This window comes from Narcine bancroftii, chromosome 2, assembly GCF_036971445.1.
Source record: "Narcine bancroftii isolate sNarBan1 chromosome 2, sNarBan1.hap1, whole genome shotgun sequence".
Taxonomy (NCBI): Eukaryota; Metazoa; Chordata; class Chondrichthyes; order Torpediniformes; family Narcinidae; genus Narcine; species Narcine bancroftii.
Window position 1 is genome coordinate 189,086,773 of NC_091470.1, and position 26,076 is coordinate 189,112,848.

General features: G+C 48.2%; 2 protein-coding genes across 2 annotated transcripts in view; both read right to left on the minus strand.

Moving 5' to 3' along the window:
- The window catches only part of c4 (complement component 4), a 150,829-nt gene extending 132,722 nt beyond the window's left edge, over positions 1 to 18,107 (minus strand). The window contains exons 1-4 of the mRNA XM_069919655.1: positions 17,957 to 18,107; positions 17,013 to 17,205; positions 10,762 to 10,942; positions 8,760 to 8,830 (exon numbers count right to left, since the gene is read on the minus strand). Coding sequence (XP_069775756.1) covers positions 8,760 to 8,830; positions 10,762 to 10,942; positions 17,013 to 17,205; positions 17,957 to 18,021 — 510 coding nt within the window. The 5' untranslated portion in view covers positions 18,022 to 18,107. The remainder of the gene's footprint in view (positions 1 to 8,759; positions 8,831 to 10,761; positions 10,943 to 17,012; positions 17,206 to 17,956) is intronic.
- Positions 18,108 to 24,745: 6,638 nt separating this feature from the next.
- LOC138754812 (complement C3-like) overlaps positions 24,746 to 26,076 on the minus strand; it is a 54,765-nt gene continuing 53,434 nt past the window's right edge. Inside the window, exon 16 of the mRNA XM_069919656.1 lies at positions 24,746 to 24,995. Within this exon, the coding sequence (XP_069775757.1) occupies positions 24,946 to 24,995 (50 nt within the window). The 3' untranslated portion in view covers positions 24,746 to 24,945. The remainder of the gene's footprint in view (positions 24,996 to 26,076) is intronic.

A 26,076-nucleotide genomic window follows, 5' to 3' on the forward strand; every position in this document is an offset into this window, starting at 1 on the left:
ATGGGAGAGCAGATTTGTCGCCCAGAGCTGAAGCGGGCCCCGGTGATCAAGGAGGTCCTGCGCGCCCCATAGCTGCCTGGGGGTGGAGATGTATGCCTGGTTGGCGTCGTCCTGGGCTGAAGGATGCTGTGGGGTGGTGGGTGCTCCTGCTGGTGCCAGGTCCCTGGTTGAGACAGTGTCCTCCCTGCCACTGCTGAACCTAACATAGGCGTAGTTGTGGTTCGCATGTAGGAGGAAATCCTGCTCGACCAGGGCTTCGGCATTGTGTGTCCATATGTGCTTACGTAGGAGCACTGGTCCCGGGGACGTGAGCCATGCTGGGAGGGACATTCCAGTCACTGACTTCCCGGGGAATGAGAGCAGACGTTCATGAGGGTCTTGTTGGTAGCCTTACACAGCAGCGACCGAATGGCATGGAGCGCCTCGGGCAGGGCGTCCTGCCAGTACTCAATGGTCCACCCTTTGATTTGAGAGCCAGGAGGACTGCCTTCCAGACCACCCTGTTTTTGCATTCCACTTGCCCATTGCCCCTTGGGTTATAACTCGTTGTGCGTCTGGTCATGATGCCCCTCGCCGTCAGGTACTGGCACAGCTCATCACTTATGAAACTAGGCCCCAGGTCACTGTGGATGAAGGTGGGGTAGCCAAACATGGTAAAGATCTGCCCCAGGGCCCTGATGACAGTGGCCGTGGTGGTGTCTGGGCAAGTGATAGTGAAAGGGAAGCGTGAGTACTCATCCACTACTGTGAGGAAGTAGACGTTTCGGTTCATGGAAGTCCATGCCGAGATGCTCGAAGGGCGGAGTGGCCTTTACAACATGAGCCTGGGGTGGGCAGAAGAAACGGGATTTACACTCCATGCAGACCCGGCAGGCCTTGGTCATGTCCTTGATGTCCCTGATGGTGTACAGCAGGTTCCGGGACTTAATGAAGTGGTACAACCTGGTGACACCCGGATGGCAGAGGGACTCATGCAATGCCTGCAGCCTGTTGTCATGTATAGACACGCAGATCTGAGAGAGAGCATCGGGGGAATCATTAAACTTCCAGGGGTGGTACTGGATGTCGTAGCTATAGGTTGCCAGCTTGACTCTCCAGCGCAGGATCTTGTAGTTCTTGATCTTACTCTTGTGGGTAGTGTTAAACATGAATGCCACAGCCCGCTAGTCAGTGAGGAGGGTGAATCTTCTACCGGCCAGGTAGTGGCACTAGTGGCGGACTGCTTCCACAATCGCCTGGGCCTTCTTTTCAATGGTGGAATGCCCAAGCTCGGAGCCATGGAGGGTCCTAGAGAAGAAAGTGATGGGGCACCCCCCCCCCCTGGTTGAGGGTAGTGTCAAGGGCTACCTCAGAGGATTCGCTCTTCACCTGGAAGGGGGAGTCCTCATCCACAGCCTGCATCATGGCGCCTGCAATGTCCTGCCTGATGCGGATGAAGGCTGGCTGCATCTCGGGTGGGAGGGGAAAAGTTGTAGCTTGGGCCAGTGAGCGGACCTTGTCTGAGAAGTGCGGGACCCACTGCGAGAATAGGTCAAGGCACCTGTGGAGGGCCTTTAGTGTGGGGGGGAGAGGTAGCTCTATTAATGGGCGCAGCTTTTCTGGATCTGGGCCAACGACCCCATGGGCCACGATGTACCCCAGGATGGTGAGGCAGATGGTGTTAAACATACACTTCTCCTTGTAAGTGAGGTTCAGCTCCCCGGCCGTCTGGAGGAATTTTTCCAGGTTAGCATCATGGTCCTGCTGGTCACGACACAGTTAGTGACGTTATGCAGATACGGGAACGTTGCCTTTAGCTTGTGCTGGTCTACCATGTGATCCATCATCTGCTGGAAGATGGAGACCCCGTTCATGACCCCAAAGGGAACTTGGCGGAACTGGTACAGGCACCCCTCTGCCTCAAAGGCAGTGAAGGGCTTGTCCTTCGGGTGGACGGGGATTTGATGATACGTCGACTTCAGGTCAATCATGGAGAAAACCCAGTAGTGGGCTATCTCATTGACCATGTCGCTGATCCTCGGCAAGGGGTAGGCATCCAGTTGGGTGTACCAGTTAATGGTCTGGCTGTAATCTACAACCATCCTCGGCTTACTTCTCCCTTTGACCACCAGGACTTGGGCTCTCCAAGGGCTGTTACTGGGCTCCATGACACCTTTCACCATGAGTCGCCGCTCCTCCGACTTGATGAAGTCTCTGTCTGCGGCGCAATAGAGCCTACTTCTGGCAGCAATCGACTTGCAGCCTAACGTAAGATGTGGGAAGAGCGCTGGTTGGGTGATGCATAGTGTGGAGAGGCCGCAGGTTGGTCGGGGCTCGTAGGTTGGGGTTCTGTGTAATGTGAGTAGAGGTTGGAGCCCCCCGAAGGCAAGGGTGACACTCTGCAGGTGGCACTGGAAATCTAGGCCCAGGAGGACTGGGGCACAGAGTTTGGGCATGACCAGGAGCCTGAACCCTGTGTATGTCTCCCCTCCCACAGTTATATCGGCTGAGCAGTGCCCGAGGGTACTAACAGTCTTATCCTTGGCGGCAAGGACGATTGAGCAAGTGGTGGGGTGGACTTTTAATCTCAGGGAGTGGGCCACGCTCAGGTGAATGAAGCTCTCAGTGCTGCCACTGTTGAACAGTCACTTTGTTACCTGGCCGTTCACTTGCACATCCATCATAGAGCATCCGAAGTCGTGAAAGATGTCCCTGGTCAGTGTGGTGGCAGCCAGGACCATCTTGGAGTTGGAGTCATCACTCTTTGGTTGTGTGCGGCAATTTATGGTGTCTGGAGGCGTGGGGAGCATCGGTAGAGGGGCCTGGTCATCACCCATGTTGACCACGTCGATGTCGGTCATGGGGAGTGGTGTGCGGCAGCCAACGGCGTCCAGAGGCGTGGGGAGTGTCAGTAGGGCAGCCTGGTCATCGCCCGTGTCAACCACGTTGTTCTCATCATCGTCGGGGACCCTCCATGTCGGGTCCTGCCTGGCCCAAGATGGCTGCGGCACATGGGGGGCCTGCTGCGTGGGTGACCTCCTTCTCCAGCCATGTTCGTTGCACTGGGGGAAATGACGTCATCACGGCCGGTGGCCATGATGTCATTACATCAGCCGGAAATGATGTCACGTCGTGGGCCATCACTGTAGTTCTCGGCGAGCGGCGCTGGCGAAGGCAGGGGCTGTTCCGGGTGCTTGGGGCTCAAGCTGCAATCGTCGCTGGTGGAGGCAGATGCTGCACTGTCGGAGTCAGGGAAGGTGGAAGCTGTGGTGGGGAGAATGGCGCTGCCTGGCACGTGCACGTGGAGGGGTCCGCAGGGGAGGTGGGGAAATCATAGAGGGCCACTGAGCTGCCGGCTGGTTTGGAGAGGCACACTTTAGCGAAGTGGCCTCTCTTGCCACATTAGGAACAGTACTGGTTCCTAGCTGGGTAGTTTTGGCGTGATCGTCGGTCTGACCCACACCAGGACCCAAAGTACTTACAGGGGGGCCGGGTGCCTGCTGCATTGACGTTCTTCTCCCTAGCTCGATCTGGGGCTGCAGCTGCAGTGAGAGGGCCATGAGGGAGCCTGGGGGAACCTGGAATCAAAGGTTTCGATATGCAGGGCTGCAGCTTCCTTGGTTCGGACCATTTTCACTATCCTGGTCAGGGCATAGATATTATCTTCCAGCAGCTTCTGCCAGATGGCACTCGAACATAGCCCTCGAACAAAGGCGTCCCGGATCATCCTCTCGACCTCCTCTGCACCTACCCAGGGTTCAGCCAGACACTGTCGGGCCAACTCTCGCATGTGTCCTAGGTAAGAATCTCCCCGGGTTGCTGGGTTCGGGTGTTGAGGTGGTGCATTCATGGGGGTCTTGTACAAGTTCTCAAGAGTGTCCATTGCGTTTTTGTACGTGGAGCAACCTTTGGTTGCCTGGAAGGCATGGGAACTCAGCTTTGACCGGAGTAGGACCAGACTCTTCCGATCTGAGTCCAGGATGCCACCTGTGTGTGCCTCAATGATTGCCTCAACCGCATGCCGCCAGATCTCGAAGCATGTCTGGGCTTCTGGGTGGTGTGAGTCGACTTCGAGGCTTCCTGCACTCAGGAGTTTTTCCATGTCAGCCGTGAGAAAATTTTGTGGATTCAATTGTGGTACGCTGTTAGCCAGAATCAGACACACACAAGGTAAAGACTGTACAACAGGGTTTAATCCACAAAGACTTCCACAGAGCCAGGCGAGCTGTAACTGCAGCAACTCTGAGTGAGGCCTCGGGAAGCTGGCGGAGGCTTATATCCCGGAGGGTGATTGACACTCGACCGGGCTTGATCCCTTCAGGCTGACTGATTGACAGCCGGCCAGGTGTTGTCCTGTCCCCTTACACTCCTGCAGGTACAGAGGTTGCCCCCTGCAGTAGGTTGGTGGTATACCACCACACCAGCAGAGGCTTATTTTAAAATCCTGCCACTGTAGAGGTCTGTGTCTGTGCCGGGCGGTGAGGGGTTGCAGACTCTGGGACTGGCGGAAGGGTCACCTGGAGCAGGGAGAGCAGCCTCCCCGTCGAGAATGGGGGATGAACCTGCAGGGAAGGTGACCACGGCGGCGGCCCAGCAAGGGGCTTGGGGGGCTGAAGGACCTACACAGGCTTGCTGGAGTCTTGTGGTCGAAAAAGTCACAAAGGAAGAAGCGGTATACAGACGGTCCCCGGGTTACAGACATCCGACCTATGGACAACTTGTACTTACGAATGGACTACACGCAGCTTCTGTTGTGTCGGCTTAAGAATGCTGTTGGGCACTACCAGTTGCCCCAATATTCACAAGGACAAAGACTGAGGGGAACGATAGGCTTTATTGTACAGAAGACTTGAGCTGGCCCGGATCCGAGCTAGGGAAGTGCAGGGAAGGGAGAGGTGGCTCGACCTTTATGGCCTAGGCCACCAGGGAGGAGTCCAGGTGAGAGTGTCATCAGGGGGCAGGCCAGCCCGAGCCAATTAGTACACACAATCCATACAACTATAAATGCTAGCCGCCATTTTAAGTTGGATCAGGTTGCCGTTAACACTGTGTTGATTATGCCTACTTCAAGATAATTGACTCCAGTAGTTTTATATACTATACACTAAAACTAACATTTGATTTTTTTTTAAACTTTATTTAAAATTTTATGACATGAATAAAATAAAAATTATATTTAAAGAAATAATTAAAAATAAGATAATAAAAATTAGAATACTACATAATTAAACTTCACAAATTAACCCCCCCAATAATTATAACACAACATTAATCGTCTAATTTAAAATTAGTCCAACCCTCCCCCCCAAAATAAAGAGTGAAGAATTAATTAACAATGTTGTAAATAAATAGAAAAAACCCCACTTTCAAAAAAAAGGATAAAACTTAACAACAAAAAAAATTACTAACAACAAAAAAAATATCAATACTAAAATAATACCCTTAAACATATATTTAAATCAAACATAATACATGTATTTAACAAATGAAATCCACTTTAAAACTAAGTTCAAATATTAAAATCATATATCAACCACATATCTGTTATACAAAAAATCATAATAATACAAATACAGAATTTCCATTAATACCAAGTTTCCTTTATAATTCATCGAGAGAACAAAAACATCCCTTAGAAAAACAATCAGATAAACTTTTTATTCCCTTCCCCTCCCCTTATATAAAAAAAAGAAAAAAAAAAGAAAAAGAAGTTCAAACTCTTATAAAATTCTCCTTATTCTTCATTTATAACATATTCAAAATTCTCTATCGAAATTAACTAAACTTTATTAAACTCTTCTCCCTCAATGTATTTGTACTTGGTTTTCTTCTTTTTCTTCTTATCACCTTTCCCCTCATCTTCCTCTTCATCTAATTCAACATCCTCAATTTTTGACTTATTATCTTCTGTGACATCATCCTCTTAAAAAAGAGAGAAAAAAGAGAAACCCCCCCAAAAAAAAGAGAGAAAAAAAGGAGAGAAAAAAACCTCCTAATTCCCTCTCAATTACAATCAGAAAACAAAACGAGTTTAAAAAAATTATTTATTTATTTTTTTAAATTTAAAAAACCTTCACTTCTTAACCCAAAAATTAAAAAGAAAAAAAAACAGGTTGGGAGGTCACAACTACCTCCTCCTGTTTAAACCGCCCAAAGCGGTAACCCCCAAAATATTGGGTGTGAGATAACTCACAGGTAGCTGATGACTTCTGGAAACTAGTGCCCACCCAGTTCCCTCTCCCAACTCCCATTTCATTAAACTATCATCATTATTTAAACTATTTAAACTCTTCTCAAAAAAAAAGATAAAAGATTTATTTTTTTAAAATCAACGTTACCACTTCGGTCACCATTGCTTCCATTTCTTTTAAAAATCTGGATCCCACCTTACATCTCTACTCTCTTTGGAGACCTTGAAGGACTACATCGTTCCTGAAACTGCATGATTGGTAGAGACTGAGCAAGGTCCATAACCTCTTTAGGATTGTCAAAGAACTTTGGCTGATTTCCATCCTGAAAAATCTTCAGTACCGCAGGATACCTGAATGTTGCCTTATGTCTTTTTTTCCACAACCGTTCTTTCACAGAATTAAATTCGCGTCGTTGAAACATAATTTCTTGACTCAAATCTTGATAGAAGAAAACAGGATTATTCTGAACCATCAAAGGAGATCTATTTTGCTGGGCATTTCTAATAGCCGTACGTAAAATTGTCTCTCTGTCACAATAGTTTAAACAACGGATCAGAACAGGTCTTGGATTCTGTCCTGAAAAAGATTTTCTTCTTAAAACTCTATGAGCACGTTCCAGTATTAAACCTTCAGGGAATTTATCCTGTCCTAACACTCGTGGAATCCATTCAGTAAAAAATTTTCTTGGATCTAGTCCTTCTATGCCTTCTGGCAAACCAACAATTTTCACGTTGTTCCGTCTAGATTGATTCTCCAAATAATCAATCTTTTTTGCTAAATTTTTATTTTGTATCTGCAAAGTTTCAATTATTCTATTTTCATCTTGCAGTTGATCCTGTACATCGACTAAACCTTGATCACACATTTCAAATCTTTCAATGGTTTCAAGCTTAAAAGCTCCATTAATGGCTTCCGCCATCGCATTAATCTTGGAAATAAACGGGTTCACAAAATTAGCTAAGTGACTCAATACAGAATATATCTTATCTTCAAGATCCTTAACAAACATTTCAACAGAAGTAGATTCCGGCATAATGGGGTCTTGCTGTTCCTTAGAGACCACGGAATCTTCTGTCCCTTCCCTTAATTTAGTATATTTTCTAGCAGTTTGACTTCGTATAAAAATCCCTCTCAAAGTCCCCCCAGCAATGCCAGGAGACTGAAGATTAAGGTTATCTTTAAGCCAAATCTCTTTAATCATCTTCACTGAATCAATGTCTGGAAAAACCGTTGTAATTGAAGATGCATTTTGCAGCGCCACCACTGTAGCAGTCGAATGACAACATTTTAACTCTCCAGCTGGTGGCACTCCAGCTGATTCAACTGTCAAAGTCTCAGTAACAGCACTCACAGTGGCCGTTGTGAGAAATACTGGCACCCGGCCAGCTCTTTGTTCTGAAAGCTGCTGAATGCGACCTTCAGAGAGCCTTATCGGTTTAAAACGGAGTTTCAATGCCGAATTCTGTATGTCTTCTTCTGGATCCATTCTACGCTGAGTCGTGGCTTCTTGTAAACAAGTAGGCTCAGACAATTTCGGAAAATGTATTTTTTTAACAGTCTGTTGATGTTTTCTTATACCTATTTTTTTTGCATATAAACCATTAGGCACTAATCCAGCACCTCTTATTATTTATAAACTTTTAAAAGAACTTTAACGGGCACTTAAAGACAAAAAAATAAATCAGAGTCAGGAGAGGTCTGGAAGGCACGTCTGTTCCCTACGCCATCTTGCCACGCTCCCCAAAAACTAACATTTGATTGATGGTAAATAAGAACTGTATGTACCCTGTTCCAATTCAAATACAAATTCAATTTAAAGACAGACGTAGGAATGATCTCATTCATAACCTGGGGACTGCCTGTAAACCAATGTTTGGGGCCTGAGGCCTTTATCTTCCAACACATATGTGTTTTGAATAAAACACAAAATTTTGCAGATGCTGCGATTTTAGTAAAAACACAGAAATGCTTGAGGAACTCAACTGTTCTCGCAGTGTCCATTGGAGGTAAAGATATATCACCGACATTTTGGGCCTCAGCCCTTCCTCTCTTTAAATTTAAATTTAGACCGACGGCCATTTTGGCCCATGACCCATGCCGCCCAATCACACCCGATTGACCGACAACCCCCGGTACACTTTGAACGGTGGGAGGAAACCGAAGCTTCCCCCCCCCACCCCCGCCCCCGGCCTGGGAAAAACACGGGAAGAATATATATAAACTCCTTGCAGGTGGCGCAGGATTCGAACCCTGTCGCTAGCACTGTAACAGCGTTGCGCTAACCACTACGCCAGCCTTGCCACTCTCTTTGGCACTTTTTGGGTGTAATTGGGTGGCACAGGTTTAAATGGCCGGAAGCGGCTTCTGACATGTAAAGTAAAGTAAAGTAAGTAAAGTTTTTTTAAAAACCCGGCCCATGAGCCCATGCTGCCCAAATATGCTCTTTAATCTGCAACCCCTGAATGCCTTTGTAAAGTGGGAGGAAACCGGGCACCCCTCCCCTTCAGATGGGGAGAATGTATAAATTTCAAACCTGGGTCGCGAGCTCTATAACAGCGTCGAGTCAACTGCAGCGTCCCGTGTACTTACATATACGGTGATCCTGACCTTCTCATTCAGTGGTCTCATGTAGTGGTCCAGAGTGTAGATCCTGTATCGCACTGCACAAGACAAAACCAGCGGCCACGTCAAGACTTAACATTGTTGGGAGGATTCTTTCCACAAGATCTCTCTTGGGGCTCTAGCTGTGGGATGTGGGCAGTGGAAAGGGGCACTGGCTTGGTTCTACCCCTGTCTCCGCCGCTGTCTATACATGAATTTATACCCTATGGCTCCTGGGGTTCCCCCAGCCCCCACACGTGTGGGGTGGCTATGGGGAATTGGCTGGTGCAGGTTGCTCTGAATTTGAGAGAGAGTTTATTGTCGTGCACGAACATATGATGCACTCATTCCCTGGGGGATGACCCTACAGGACGGTGACCACGGTGGTGGACCAGCAGCTGAGGGACTCGCACGGGTCGCGGGCAACTTGCAGTCAGGGACACGCATGGGCTGCTGGAGACCAGGCTCACGGGGGCCAGGTATCGGAGCCGGGATTTGAGACGGCGCTGGGGGCAAGAAGGGAGTCTTCCCAATCGTGTCGGAGGCTTGAATCTGGTGTTTGGGTGGCCTGACTGATCGAACAGGAGTCCTTGCGGCTACAGTGGCTGCGGAAGCACTGGAGGCGAATCCACAGACACTCAGTGACCCTGGAGGCCTCTCATTTGCTTCTCTCTCTCTTTTACTGTAATGGGCGCCATTGTTTTAATCATCCCTATGCACTCGTTATGTGCATGGTTTCATTAATCCAAAGGAAATGGGGCAATGACAATTCTTCTCAAGCCAAATATTGCAGTAACATCTAGGTCTAGAGCAGTGATCCTCAACCTTCCCTTCCCATTCATATCCCGCCTGAAGCAATCCCTTACTAATCACAGAGAGATTACTTAAAGTGGGGTGTGAAGAGTGCTCAAGAGGCTTCACTAATGGATTGTTGTTTACCAAAAGCAACAGATGAAAGAGAATGTTGGAGCCACTGCTGTCTGGAAGGAGAGTAAGAGGGTCATGTGTTTTTGCAAGCAGAGAGAGTCAAACAGGCTTTCTCTCAGAGAGAGAGAGAGAGAGAGAGAGAGGGAGAGAGAGAGAGAGAGAGAGAAGCAGAGATCACTTGTACAGTGTTACAGCCAGTGAGAGTAGCTGGAACTGGAACAGAACAAGCTGGCAAGAAGTCCCCTTTTGGAAGGCAGCCTGGTCAAAGCCCTTGTGGTTCATGCAAGAGATGAGGACTGACTGTCTAATGCTTCACTTGGAATAAGTGAAACAGAAAGGAACTCTGTGGTGACGTGAAAGAAAGAGGTTATCATCTGGAGAACCCTGAGGGGGCAAGTTTCTTCGGCAAAATACTGAAGTGGCTGATGGAAGTACATCAGTTGTGGATGTCCTGGAACAACAAGGCTCTCTCTGAAAACTGACAAGAACCTTCCTGAGCGGTAACCATTTACCTTTCAAGCACCAAAGCCTGGTGAACTTTATAAATGTTCAATTCTGTGCACAGTTTAAGAATTACCTGCAACCAGTGAACTTGGAGGAATGAGAAGTGAGATTGGACTGTGAACCAAAGAACCTTTCTGAACTTACACATACATTACATACATGTGTGCTTAGATTTAGAAGGGGGTTAAGTTAAGTTAAATAAGTTAGTGATAAGTTAAAGTTTGATTCTATTTCATGTTTAAAGATAATTAAAAACAACTTTTGTTTAAGTAACCATTTGTCTTGGTGAATATCTATGGCTGCTGGGTTTTGGGGTCCTCTGGGCTTGTAACACGCCATTTTCAGAGAATCCTAGATCCACCTGTTCTACCACACTCCTCAGTGCCCCACCGTTTTCCGTATACATCAAGAAAACAGTGAATAATAGATCATTTACAGTTGGCTGGCCATGTTGCCGTCTCCAAATGATGACGTTCGCATTTCAAAGGTTGGGCCAAAAGGGCCCGTTACTGTGCTGCATGTCTAAATCTTTTTTAAAAATTAAATTTGAAAGAATTACCTTTTTCATTGGGGGTATATATTGGCTTGTCAGTCTGAATGAAGATATAACCCTTCCTCAAAGAGAGAAGGATGGGAACCATCCTCCTGGTTGGGAAAAGTTCTGGACACTCAGCGGTCAGGGAGATGTACCTTTCCTTGCGGAACCAAAGCTTCAACATTCGGATGGTGTCTGGCTTAACCTGTGGGATCACAACAATGGCAATTATTCGCACTGGGCTCTTCATCAGCTTCCCGCCCCGGGATCCATCTCCCGAAACCTCCCACAGGAGCCCCTGGCAGTGGGAGGACTCAGTGGTTGAAGGAGCCAGGCAGGCTGCGGGTGACCTACGGCCAGGGGGCCCCCGCGCAGGCTGGCACCTGGGAACCGGGTACTCGCAAGGGCGAGAATGGCCCCTTGTCCGCTGAAGGGCTTATTGATTGGGCCAGAGCTTCGGGACCTGGAGCCCGGGCGGCCGATGGATCGAATAGGGGTCCGTGCGGCTGCGGAGGTGGCGGGAGCGCTGGAGGTGAATAAGTGACTCTCTTTTGCTCTTCTTTTTGTTAGAGGCGATGGGCAACTCTCAAGGTGACTCGTAGCTTGGCAGAAGTTGTCATATGCAAGCACGAAAGTCTGCAGAGACCGAGATTGAAGTAAAAAACACAACACTGGAGAAATTCCGCAGGTTGAACGGTATCCTTCATAGAGCAAAGATAAAGATACAGAACCAACACTTTGGCCTTGATTTTGCTCGTTCCTTGATTAAGGCCTCAGGCCCGAAATGATGATTCTGTACCTTTATCTTTGCGGTATAATGGACATTGTTTGACCTGCTGAATTTCTCCATTACTTAAAAGTCGACATATATCCCGTACGTTACATTTTTTTGTGCTATTACATGACAATAGAAGAAGCAATGAACCTTCATCAAGGCAAGAGGGAGTGGGGAGAAAGCAGAGGTGGGAGGGGAAGAAGCTGGCGGAGGGTCCCAGAGGTGATAGGAGCAGGAGGTGCGAGAGGTGGGGTGGCAGGTAAACCATGAGAGAGAGGAGGGTAGAGAAAGAAAAGTTAGAGAGAGAGAGAGAATTGCATAGAACAGCATAGTACAGGCCCTTCGGCCCATAGTGCTGTGCTGACAATAACCCACAACTGTCTAGAATTTCTCCCCACTGCATAACCCTCCATTTTTCTCAGTTCCAATGCGCTAATTGTCTCCTGAAAGATCATATTGACCCTGCCTCCACCACCATTACCAGCAGCGCATTCCATGTGCCCACCCCTCTCTGTGTGAAGAACTTAGTTCTTAAATCCCCCCCTGTACTTACTCACAAGCACCTTAAAACTATGTCCCCTCGTGTTAGTTGTTTTAGCCCCGGGGATTTAAAAAAACACTGGTTATCCAGACAATCAATCCACCTCTTTTGGGTCAGCCCTCATCCTCCGTCGCTCCAACGAGAAAAGACCAAGTTCACTCAACCTATCCTCACGCGGCACCTTCTACAATCCAGGCAACATCCTTGTAAATTTCCTCTGCACCCTCTCCAATCCAGGTAACATCCTTGTAAATTTCTACTGCACCCTCTCCAATCCAGACCACATCCTTGTGAATTTCCTCTCCACCCTCTCCATAGTGGTCACATCCTTTCAGCAGTTGAGGTGACTAGAACTGAACACAATATTCCAAGCAGTGCCCAATGAAAGGGTTATCATGTGAGGAACATTTGACAGTTCTTGGCCTGTACTCATTGGAACTTTGAGAATGGTGGGGGGGGGGGGGGGGGGGTTGACTCTCATTGAAATATTTCAAATGTTGAAAGGCATGGACAGAGTAGATGTAGAAAGGTTGTATCTCATAATGGGAGAATCCAGGACAACTTCAGGATTGAAGAGCGTCCGCTTAGAACAGAAATGTGGAGGAATTTCTTCAGCCAGAGGGTGGTGAATCTATGGAATTTGTTCCCACTGGCCAGGCCATTGGGTGTATTTAAGGCAGAGATTGATAGCCTCTTGATTAGCCAGGTTGGGCAGTGGGGCTGTGGGGGAAATGGATCAGCTCACAATTAAATGGCGGGGCAGACTTGATGGGCTGAATGGCCTTTTTCGCTATGTCTTAGCCAAAGTCATATATAACTGTAGTAAAACACACACAGACATGCTGGAGGAACTCAGCTAGCCTCGCAGCCTCCATCGACGTTTCAGGCCTGAGGTTCCTCAAGGAATAAGCAAAGAACAGGAAGGCTCAGAATAAAGACCAAAGACCGGCCGGGGGAGGGGTCCAGACCTACAAAAGGTGTTGACTGGATATGATCAGAGGAGAGGGTGAAAAGAGGCAGAGGCCTCCAAGGTTCAGAAGGGCAGAGGTAAGGTGGACAGCCAGTGCCTTTTTCCCAGGGCAGGAAGACGTCTGTACAAAGTGAAGGGAGGAAAGCTTAGGGGAGGCGTCAGAGGTAAATGATTTTATGCAGAGCAGTGGGTGCCTGAATGCCTTGCTGGGGAGGTGGTTGGGGGCTGAAACATTAGGTATGCTTATGGGACTCTTAGACAGATACGTGGATGAAAGAAAAATCGAGGATTACGGGGTAAGGAGGGTTTAGTACTTTTATTTTGGTAGGAATCTATGGGTCAGCACAACATCTAGGGCCGAAGGGTCTGTACTGTGCTGTTATGTTCCATAAAAAGGGAGAGAGACAGAGCTGGGTGGGTAACAGGGGGAAGATGACAAATCAAGCACAGCCATCTGCAGACTTTCCCCACGGTTAATGAAGGACAGCACATCATGTGCCTTCTTAAAAACAATATCAGCAGCACCGAATGTAATCTGATGGGAAGTGGGGAGCGGGGCGGGGGGGGGGGGTGGTGTGTGCTGATTAGAGGTCAAAGTTCATGGCGTTAGGTTTAGGCTGTTCAGGAGGTATATGGTGTGTCTGCCGGCTAGGTTATATGACGCCCCACCCTGGCCATGCATGGGTATGTCACCCTGCTTCTATGGTTCTGTCCGGAAAAATGGGCTGAAAAAACAGCTGATGGAGTTTGATCCAGACCAGTGTGAGGTGTGGCAGTTTGGGGAGACAAACCAAGAAAGGACGTACACGGTGAATGGACGGGCACTGGGGAGGGCGGTAGGATCTGTGAACAAAGAGACATGATACCCTGAAAGTGGCGTCACAGGTGGACAGGGCTGTAAAGAGAGCTTTAGGCCCCTCTGAGAATATGGGAGGGTCCATATCACCTCAAATGCCATTGATCAACCCTCTCTTAGCTTTTTCAAGAGAAAATCAGTTCTTGAATATATGATTTGGTGAAGGGATTGTTAATGTTGAAGATTGTTGCGAAAGGGGTCAATAAATGCCATTTGAGCAATTGAGAAACAAATCTGCTAGACCAGGTCCCCTTGTGGTTATTTTCAGTTAAGAGTATATCTGAGGAATAAATTTGGACCAGCAATTCTTCTGTCCAGCTGCACTGAGGCAGATTCGGAGTGGGATGGTTAAAAACTTTGATATATTCTTTATTACAAGCAGGAACTTCCAAACTAGGATTACACAGATCTAGAGAGAGATGGGAAACAGACTTAAATATTATAAATGATCGACAAACGTGGGAAAATTTGTGTAGGGACTGCATGATGAATACTATTAATCTAAGGTATCGATCAATTCAATATAATTTCTTACAACAACTATATCTCACAACACAGAAGCTGCCCTTTTGGGCAGCTTTTGGAACAAGTTACAGGAGTTGCTTTCCAGCTGAGTCCCAATTTATTTTTATTTGGAAATATTGAAGGTACAAATCCTAAATTGAAATGATCAGCTTATCAATTAAAATTTGTTATCTGAGCATTAACGGTAGCAAGGAAATATATTGCAATTACTTGGAAATCGGATACATCTGTAATGAAACCCAAAGATGTGTTCCTTTAGATTGAAAACAAATCACATAATTTAAGGAATTATTACCCTTTGTTTTTTTTTTACAAATTTGGTGCCCGTGCACTGATTAAATTTGGAGTGATATCCTTCTTATCCTTCCAGATCTGCGGGGTTCTCGTCCGCAGGTTTATGTTAGATCTGGTGACTTGCACTGGACGATATCTCTCTCTGCAATCCAAAGATTTATTTTCTTTTTTTCAGTTTGTATATCGTTTTATTGGAGGGGGGTGGTTGGGTGGGAGGGAGGGGATTGTTGAAGTGGGGGGGGGAACCATCATGTATGTAATCAATTTGGATTTTTAAAATATTTGAAGTATTATAATAACTATAGTATGGAATTTTAAATAAAATATTCAAAAAAGGTATTGAGTACGAGTTGAGATATTATGGTAAAGTTGTATGAGACATTGGTGAGGCCAAATTTAGAGTATTGTGGGCAGTTTTGGTCACCGAGCAACAGGAAAGAGATCAATAAGATAGAGAGAGTGCAGAGAAGATTTACTAGGATGTTGCCCAGACTTCAGGGAAGGGTTAAACAGATTCGGACTTTATTCCCTGGAGCATATAAGAATGAGGGGAGATTTGATGGAGGTTTTTAAAATGACAAGGGGGCTAGAGAGAGCAAATGTAGGTCGGCTTTTTCCACTGAGGGTGGGTGAGGTCAAAACCAGAGGATGAGTTAAGGGTGAAAGGGGAAAAGTTCAGGGGGAAAACATGAGGCGGAACTTCTTCACACAGAGAGCAGTGGGAGCGTAGAATGAGCTGCCAGATGAGGTGGTGAATGCGGGGCTCATAAGAAGAATTTGGCCAGGCACGTGGATGGGAGGGTTATTGAGGGTGAAGGTCTGGATGCAGGTCAGTGGGATTAGGCAAAATAATAGATTGGCACAGACTAGAAGGTTTGATAGGCCCTGTTTCTGCACATTGAACACTACAGCACAGAACAGGCCCTTTGGCACTTGATCTTGTTCTGACCAATATATCCCTTCCTTAAAAAAAGGTTCTAAGCCCTCCATACCCTGTAACCCTCTATTTTTCTTACATCCATGTGTCTTAAATGGCCCCAATGTTTCAGCCTCCACCATCATCGCTGGAAAGGCATTCAGGCCCCCTCAACTCCGTGTGTAAAAAAGACTTACCCCTGACATCTCCCTTAAACTTCCCTCCCTTCCTTTGTACACACATCCTCTGGTGTTGCCCTGAGAAATAGGCACTGGCCGTACACCCTATCCATGCCTCCCATAATCTAGTGGACATCTATCAAGGCTCCTTTCATCCTTCCACATTCCACACTTCCTACAAGCCACTTTTTTATTCACACAGCCACTGATCCCGAGCCCCATGACTTTCTGGATGAGTCTCTCATGGGGGACCTTGTCAAATGCCTTAATAAAATCCATGTGGACCACATCTACTGCCCTACCCTCATCAACTTCTTTTGTTACCTCCTCAAAAAACTCAATTCAGCTCGTGAGGCACGATCTTCCCTTTCAAAGCCATACTGACTCTCCTCGAGTAGACTGGACTTTTCCAAATGCTCATCGATCTTATCCTTAAGAATCTCTCCAATAGTTTGCACACCACTGATGAAAGACTCACTGGTCTATAATTCCCAGGATTCTCCCGATTACCTTTTTTAATCAAGGGAACCACATTTGCTGTTCTCCAATCCTCCGGCACTTCCCCTGCAGCCAACGAGGATTCAAAGATCACAGCTACTGCCCCAGCTATCTCTTCCCTCACTTCCCACAGCAACGTGGGATATATCGCATCCAGCCCCGGGAACTTATCAATCTTGAAGTTTTTAAGTTATCCAACACTTTCCGCTTCCTTAATCTCCACATTGTCCAGCCCACAGGCCTGTTCTATTTTGACCTCGCCGTGATCCAGGTCCTTTTCTCCTGTGATACTGACCCAAAGAGTTGTTTAGGACCTCCCCAACCTCCTCCGCTTCCAGGCACATGTTATCTCCTTTATCCTTTAGCGGCCCCCACCTTCACAGATGAGCGGTTCTATGGTTCTATATCTATCCATGGATGCCGTCTAGTCCCCATGAGTTCCTCCAGCCTTTCATTTTATCTGTTCAAGACACCAGCATCTACATCTTGTGCGTTTCTCTGCGGTGAGCTGCAATTGGAGTTCACCCTGCTTTCTCTACAGAGCCCACAAAAAAAGCCAGAGGAGGAACTCATGTGAGTCAGTCAGCATCCATGGAGGGAGCTGGACAGGATTTGGGGCAGGAGAGGGTGTACATCAGGACAGGCCTGCTGAAACGTTACTTGACAGCAGCAAAAGACAAACCACTTCAAAGGTCATCAGTCAAGATGGGACAATACTCACAACAATATCTTTAATCAGCTGGTAATTATTTTTCTTTAATAGTAAAAAATTCACGTCATCTGACACTTTTCTTCTCGATATGGTATCGAACAAATAAACCTTGACGTTCACAGGGTGATTAACTCCATGCACCTGCACAGTAACACTTTCCTTCACGCCAAGGTGGAGAATGTTGGGCGCCGTGATTAAATAGCTGGAAACAAAGAGAAAGAGAACAGCAGTAAAATAAAGTGTCTGTGTCTGCGTGTGGGGTGTGTTTATGTCTGCGCATGGGTGTGTGTTTAAGTCTGCATTGGGGGTGTGTGTGTGTGTGTTTGTCTGTGTGTGCGCGCGTGTGTGTGGGTGAATGTACGTGTAGGTGTGTATGTGCGTTAGTCTGTGTGTCTGTGTGTATGTGTTTGTGTGTGTGTATTTGTATCTGTGTGTGTGAGTGTGGGTGTTTGTATCTGTGTGTGTGAGTGTGTTTGTATCTGTGTTTGTGTGTTTGCGTGTGGGTATTTGTATCCGTGTGTGTGTGTGGGTGTGGCTGTTTGTATCTGTGTGGGTGATTGTATCTGTGTGTGTCTGTGTGTTTGTGGGTGTTTGTATCTGAAGTGTGTGTTTGTGTGTGTGTATTTGTATCTGTGTGTGTGTTTATTTGTATCTCTGTGTGTGTGGGGGTGTTTGTATCTGTGTGTGTGGGTGAGTGGGTGTGTGCCCTTCTGTATGCACAGAGCATGGATTCATTTATACATAAGTTCCATCACATTTATTCATAAAGCCTCCCCAAACACACACACCCACACCCAGACACACAGAAACACACCCACATACACCCACCCCCAAACACTCACCCCACTCGCACAGACCCTCCCCACACACACACTCACAACCCATTAGCTCCCATCGACCCGGCCTTGCGTTTCCCCGGGCCCATCAGAGGCGTCTGTGTGGCATGCACTTACGATTTGATTTGCTCCGTGGCTGCCGTGACTGTGCAGAACCAGACAAGAATGGCCAACCTCTCCATGGCAGTGCAGACTGTTCCAGGCCCTGGTGGGTCACAGAACCGGGCAAAGGAGCTTCGCACAGCACACAACTGTCTGCTGGGGCTAGGTGCTGCCTCTTTATATGCCTTGCCCCTCGCCAATATTGATTCAAGGTTACTTATTGATGGAGGAGGATTTAGTGGAGGTGATACTTAATTCTTTCTCCGATCATCTCTCTCAGATATAGTCTCTCTGGGATTGTAAGGCCAAGCAAAGTGGGAAAAATTGAAGACATGGTAAATGCAAGTGACTATGGAGAAACAGATATGGGATTATCCATTTATTTTTAAATTTAATGAAAAATTGTTTTCCACTGAGATTGGGAGAGATAAAAACCAGAGGACATGGGTTTAGGGTAAAAGGGGAAAAGTTTAAAGGGAACATTAGGGGGAGCTTCTCCCCACAGAGAGCGCTGGGAGTGAAGAACAAGCTAAAGCGGTGAACTTTGGCTCAACATTAACATTAAAGAAATATTTGGACAGAAACGTGGATGGGAGGGGTATGAAGGGAAATGGGCTGGCAACAGGTCAGGGCACCCGGCAGAATAATGGTCCAACACAGAGTAGAAGAGCCTAAAGGCCTGTTTCTGTTCTGTGGTGTTCTATGCTCCTATGATACAGCATGGTGGAAGGCCCACCAGCCCGTGTCTCTCGATTGCACCCCATTGACCTCCACACCAGGTACATTTTGATGGGTGGGAGGAAACCAGAGCCCCTAGGGAAAACCCATGCAGACATGGGGAGAACATTCCTTATAGACAACGAGGGATTCGAACTGAAGTCACTGACGCTGTGACAGCATTACGCCGACCACCACGCTAACCTGAATTGCCTCCTTCTGGAATAACTTCTTTTAAATATTTTTTAACCAAAAATAGACTTTATTCACAACAAATTATTCACAAAAGGCATCTGTTTCCACATTTAGTTTCATATCCATATATTTCCACCACTGAATGTTGTTATATTTACCCCATTACCACCTCTGTGACACCTGTCGTTTCTCCCCACCCCCCCTCCCCCCACTCTGTTTGAGGGAACTCCCCTTTGTCTCAGCCGCTCAGGGTCCAGTAACAGGATGATTCCAGGGTGTGGTCCTTGCCCACAGCGCCCTCCCTCTGCAGCCTGGAATGTGCAGGCTCCACACTGCTTGGCGGCACGGTTACCAGAGCTGGACAACCCGGTTGGCGTGGCGGTTGGCGCAATGCTATCACAGCGCCCACGATCGGGACCGGGCCGGATCCTGCGCTGTCTGCGAGGAGTTTGTACGGTCTCACCGGGTCTGTGTGGGTTTTCCCTGGTGGGGAAAGAATGGGGCTGGGGTTGTAGGTTAATGGGGTGTAATTGGGCGGCAAGGCCTTGTGGGCCGGAAGGGCCTGAAACCGGGCTTTAAGTCTAAATTTAAGTTAAATTATAATAGATAATTTTTTTAAAAATGTAAACACTCCAGATTTGAACCCGGGTTGTAATAGTGTCATGCTAACTGTGTCAATTGATTTACCTCTGCATAAGTTGATGTCACAACTTTTAAGAAGTCTTGCCTATAGGGGTAAAGGTGACACAAAATTCCCATCAAAAATAATACCCCCCGCGTTGTGCTGGCCATCAACGGGACTTAACCGCAACCGAGTTAAAGCACAGAGAAGCTGGAGGAACTCTGTCCACAGGAGGGGGACATATATATTCCTGTCGTTTCAGGCCTGAGCCCCTTCCTCATGGTACGAGTGAAGCTCAGGCAGGCCCCAGAAGTGAAAGGCTGGGGGAGAAGGGGAGGATGGGGAGGGCAAGAGGCATTAATTGGATCTGGGTGGGAGGTTGAGAGAGAGAGGAAAGGTGAGCCCTGCAGAATCAGGAATCATTGCCATAAATTCGTTGTCCTGTGGCAGCATTGCCGAGCAAATATTGCTATAAATTAGAGGAGAAAACGAGGCAGCATCTGTGGGTCCATTGTCCATTCAGGAGTCCGATGGCGGCGGGGAAGAAGCCGCCTTTGTGCCACTGGACGCTTGTCTTCAGGCCCCTGGTCCTTTTCCCTGATGGTAGCAGAGTGAAGAGGGCCTGGGTGGTGGTGGGGGTGGGGCGGGGGGTGTGGTTGGGGTGCCTTGGAGGACAGAGGCTGCATTCTTAAGGCACTGCCTCCCATTGAGATCCTCAAAGGAGGGAGGACTGGTGCCCCGTGATGTCGCAGGCCGAGTCTGCGGCTACGTGGAGTTTATTTCTCCCCTGTGAGAGTTAAACGGATTGCACTAAATCCCATTTTGTTTCTTGCTTAAGTGAAGCTGACATCTGCCAACAGTTTGCGGGAACTTGCTCTCTAGAATTTGACCTTCGCCACTGTCCAAAGCCAACAAAGATATGTGTCACAATCGAGCCGCTGTCGCAAGAGAGTCCGCAGTCGCTGGGGTCCAAATGCAACGCACAAACATGCTGCAGGAACTCAACAGGTCACACAGTGTCAGTAGGGAATCAGAACCCGAATCAGGTTTATAGTTATGAAGTAAAACACAGAACTGGGCAGATGCCGTGATTGAGATAAAAAAAAACATAATGCTGGAAATGGTTCGGGATCCACAGGGAGCGAAGGAGGGAAATGCAGTGATCCCGCAGGGTCCAACCACCCGTCTCGTTGCCGTCAATTCCAATTGGGGTTTGAATGGGCCGATGGGCGGCTCTGATTGGCAGCAGCCACAAGGGGCTGCAGACTCCGGGGAAGTGGAGGGCTGGAGTGGGGCGCCAGAGGCCGGGAAGATCGTGCAACATTGGAGAGGGGCAAATGGAGGAGGTGGTCCACGGGGACGGTGACCACGACGGTGGAGTGGTGAAGGTGCGGGGGGGGTGGGTTCTGCGGCTAAGAGGCCAGAGCATGCGTCGGGGCCACTGGCGGCTTGAGACGGGGAGCCCACAGAGGCTGCAGGGCTGCTGGAGATGGGTTGGAAACTGGCTGAAGTGGGGGGGGGGGGGTACCAGGTACCGGAACCTGGGATGCGAGGGGCACCGCGGATCCCTGACCATGTCGGAGGTTCGGATCTGGAGCCAATGGTTTGGGCTGGACTGGACTGCAGGGGCTGCGGAAGGTCTGGAGGCAAATCTACGGACACTTGGTGACTCTGGGAGGGGAGGGGAAACTCTCTTTTGCTCTTCTCTCTCTCTCTGACTACAAGGAGGCGCTTCAGCCAATTCCTACCTGTCTGCCTTGCAGCAGGTAAAAGAGAATTTTGTGTAATAGGACCCTGTTTTATTACTGTGACAATAAATTGATTTGGTTCCTTGATTCGGAAGGGAGTGAAAGGTTATGGGGAGAAGGCAGGAGAATAAAAATTGAGGCCACCTGAAACTGGGGGGTCAAAACATTATATTTTCATCTCCCGCTGCCCGGTTCTACCTTTTACTCGAGATTTATAAACCTAATCATCCAAAAAGCTGAATCTTTTTATTTCCAACTGCTGCCGAGATTTCAACCATCTCAACTTCACCTCTCCCCTCTGTTATTCTAATTTTAAAAAAAAATTTTAAATATGCAGCCCGGAAACAGGCCATTCAGGCCCACAAGTCTGAACCACTCAATTTACACCCCATTAACCTATACACTTGGTACGTTTCAAAGGGCGGGAGGGAAATGGAGCCACCCCCCCCCCCCGGGGGAGACCCACGCTGACACAGGGAGAGCGTATAAACTCCTTACAGACAGCGAGGGATTTGAGCCCCGGTCCAGATCGCTGGTGTCGCGCTAACCGCTCGGCCCTCCATCCTCTCTGCAACGATCCTAGCCTCACCTTCAAACCCCCAGACAATAGTGGTGCTGCTGTGGTCTGGTCCACTGACCTCTGGGTTAGGCCAGATCTCCTCCTACCCACCCCTTCCACAGGACCCCACCTCAGCATGCCAAGCCACCATCTCCAATTGCATCACCTCAGGTCACCCTTCCCCTCCTGCCACCCCCATCCATGGCCTCAAACCTCATCATTTCCCATTCCCCACACTGCCCGGTTTTATCTTTTACCCAAGTTACATAAACCCATCATCTAAAAAAAACTTACCTTGAAGGGTCAAGCCCAAAACTTCGGTTATCTTTGTTATGTACACTGTTTGACCTGTTGAGTTTCACCAGCATTATATTCTGTCTGAGCACCCTCCAGCCAGACAGCATTAACATCGACCTCCAGTTTCCATTAAACCCTGCTCCCCATCCCTTGCCTCCTTTTCTCCAGCTCCCCATGCCACCCTTTTTCCCTCTCTATTCAGAGAACTGCCCCTTCCCCATTACTCTCAGCTTTTTTCCCTTCTCTATCCTCCTATGACCCTCCCCCCCTTAGCTGTCAGCCCATGGCCCTCTGTCCCTTCATCTTCCCCCTGTCCTCTCCCCTCCCCGCCTGCTTTTTCTTCAACCCCATGAAGTTGGTGAGCCCTCTCGATCGGCGCTCCTGAGTTTCTCCAGCACGTTGGTGTCTTGCTCTCTGACCGGGAATGATCTCCGGATCCCACCCTCCAGCCAGCTGCTACCTGGAATCTTCTCTAGGCTCTCCCGGGTACCCAAGTGTGGCCCAGGGACGGCACAAGCTCAGGTGAGAACGGGGGCGCCTCCAGGCGAGGAGTGGAGGTGGTTCTGGTGCAGCGGCCTGGTTAATGTAGCGGTCAGCGCAATGCCGTTACAGCGCCAGCGACTGGGTTCGGATCCGGTGCTGTCTGTAAGGAGTTTGCACGTTCTCCTCATCTCTGCATGGGTTTGCCCCGGGGGTCTCTGGTTTCCTCCCACCGTTCGAAATGTACTGGGGGTGTAGGTTAATTGGGTGTAAATTTGGCGGCACGGGTTCATGGGCTGAAATGGCCCGTTACCATGCTGTATGTCTAAATTTAGCACAGATCAAGAAGGAGGTACGGGAACAACAAGATCAGGACCATCAGGTTGGAAAAAAGTGACCTGTAACATGCCAATCACCGCACAATTCTGTATTTACGTTCATTTTTAAAATTTAGTAGCACAGTAACAGGTCCTTCCTGCCCACAAGGCCCATGAAGCCCAAATACACTAGGGTGGGAGGAAATCGGAGCACTCGGGGGAAACACCGGGGGGGGGGGGCACGTACAAACTCCTTGCGGGTAATGCGGGATTCGAGCCCCAGCCACTGGTGCTGTCATGGTGTTGTGCTAACCACTAGGTTGACCATGCCACACCCGATAGATGTAGACGCACATCTCTGAATCAGAATTTCTTGTTGTGAACAAGTCACGAAATTCGTGGGTTTTGTAGCAGCGTCACAGGGCAGACGTTCAAATATACAACAATAAATAAAAATAGCTAATGAAGTGGCAAAGTGATACAGTGTCTGTGGTTCATTCAGGAATCTGATGGTGGAGGGGGAGAAGCTGGTTCTGTACCGCTGGGCTCTGGTACCTCCTTCCTGATGGTAGCAGAGGCCATGGCCTGGGTGGTGGGGGGTCTTTGGAGATAGAGGCTGCTTTCTTAAGGCAAATTCTCTTGTAAATGTCTTCGATGGAGACTATATACGAAAGAGAGACAGACAGATAGACAGACAGACACACACACGCATGTACACAGACATACAAGTGTGTGTGAGTGTCATGTGTGTGCATGTGAGAGCATGCATGTGTGTGCATTGAGTGTGCGTGTGTGCGCATGTGTGTGAGTGTGCACTGTGCTGTTGAGAAACGCTGCTTCGTCGAGCTGCATCTATACAGTCAGTAGATAATAGTGAGAGCTGGGCATGGAGGAGATCTTCCCGTTTACACTTGGTCCCAAGCAAGGCCCCATTTCGGAAAACACCCATCCCTGGGAGAAGTAAATTCAGCAAAATACAGGGAGCTGATCATTTCTCAACAGTTGCCAGTCGATCAATAACTTCAAATAAACAATTCCAGCAGGCTCAGGATCGATGGGGCGGCAACGTTGACATTGAACCCAAGGAGATCAACATGGCATGATGAATCTGCACAGATCCTGGTTCCCAATGAGGCCGCAATATTTACTGCTCACGTGGGAAACATTTCCAAACACGCATGATATTTGTGGGTAAGGGCAATGACATCATCAATGTGGCAAGTCTGGTGTTGAGGTGTTGAACACACACACACTGTCCAATAGATGTAATTTAAATTAATTTATTTTTGATATTCAGCAAGTATTCCTCTCCTGTCCCTTCCTCCTTTCTCTCCTCCCCTCCCTCCTCTCCTTCTCCCTGCCCCTCCCTCCCTCCTCCTCTTCCCCTGCCCCTTCCTTCCTCCTCTCCCTCCCTCCCTCCTCCCCCTGCCGCTGTCTCCCTCCTCCTCCCCTGCCCCTCCCTCCATCCTCTCCTCTGCTCCCTCCTCTCTTCCTCTCCTTGCACCTCCCTCCTCCTCCCCTGCCCCTTCCTCTCTCCTCTCCTCCCCACCCTCCTCTCCTCCCCTCCCTCCTCCCCTTTCTCCCTCTTCTCCTGCTCTCCCTCCTCTCTGTCCCTACCTCCCTCCTCTCCTCCCCCCACCCTGCCTCCCTCCACCCCCATCCTTTTATTCAGTTCCCTGCCTACTGTTTGCTCATCTCTTGTCGTAGGCCTGAAACGCTGGAAACCCTTTACCCCTTTCATACGCCACGTGGCCTGCTGAGTTTCTCCGGCACATTTGAGCATTGCTCTGCCGTCCCAGTGCCCGCCGTGTCATAGCCTTGTGGGTAAAAACATTTTGTTTCCAACTAAAGCAAATCAGGCTCACCTCAGTCTTTCAAACACGTTTATTTTGCAATTCAGCGGGTTCGCGGACCCATTGAGAAGGAGGTCCACCTGGCCTTAATGTCGCTCTTAATCAGGATGAAATGGAGTGAGACAAGTCAGATCATTGTTGATGGACGACATCTTGAGTTGGAGGTGGCTTCTACGGGCCTCTACATTTGGGAGCAAGCTCGGTGTGTGCAACCTACTAAACGCCTTCGTCTATCTTCACGATTAGCGGTTTGGCGATGCACAGCTCTAGAAACGTAAAAGAAGGAAGGGTAAACTCTGAGTTCAAAGTTCTGGACTCCCTCGTCGCCAATTTTGTGTACTGGAGGAACGAGTATAGTTTCCAGTAGTTCATGTCCACAGTCAAAAAGATCAGAGACAAGACTTCCATGGCTAGAAAGAAGTCAGATCTAAAACTCAAGTGGTTTATTCACACAAAGACCAAGCAGTGGTCAAGTCACATTCCAAGGCCATTCATTCATGGCTTTACAGAGCTTACATTTTACTGTACATGGTTATAGCACTAATTATGCAAAGACCATTGACAGATTATTGACATGAAACAATGAGGTGAATGACTTAGCATTATTGTAGTCGAGAGATACTTATATCAGCATGGATGCTGTCTTACAGGATGCTGTATTTGTCAGTCATCACATACAACCCTGAGATTCTTTTTCCTGCGGGCCAGGCAGAATTACCACTTATCGCCAACTTTAAACTGTTTCCAAGAAGAAGAATGCATAGACGAAAGATGTCAAAAAAATTACTTTGAAAATTAATATTCAGTAATAAATAATGAGCAAAGTCAGAGTCTTTAAGTGAGTCCCTGATTGAGTGTGTCCCGATGGTGGAGGGGGAGCAGCTGTTCCTGAAACCTGGTGGGTGTGAGTCTTGGGGGACCCAGACCTCTTTCCTGATGGCACCAGCAAGAACAGAGCATGCGCTGGGTGGGGTGGGTCCTTGATGATTGCTGCTGCCTTCCGCCGTCAGCATTCCCTGTTGATGTTCTCGAGGGTGGTGGGGGGGGGGGGGGGGTGGTGTAGGGTTTTGCCTGTGATGTCCTGGAGCTGGGTCCACTACCTTTTGCAGGGATTTCCACCACACACTTGTTGAAATTTGCCGGGGTTTCCGATGTCATACTAACAAACTCCTGAGGTAGTAGAGTTGATGAATGCTTTCTTCGCGATGCCATTAGTACATTGGGTCCACCATAGGTTCTCTAAGATAGTGACTCCCAAGAACTTATATTTGCTTACTGTTTCACCTCAGATCCTCCCCCCCCCCCCCATGATCACCCCATCACCCAAAGAATATCAAGGGTAAGAGG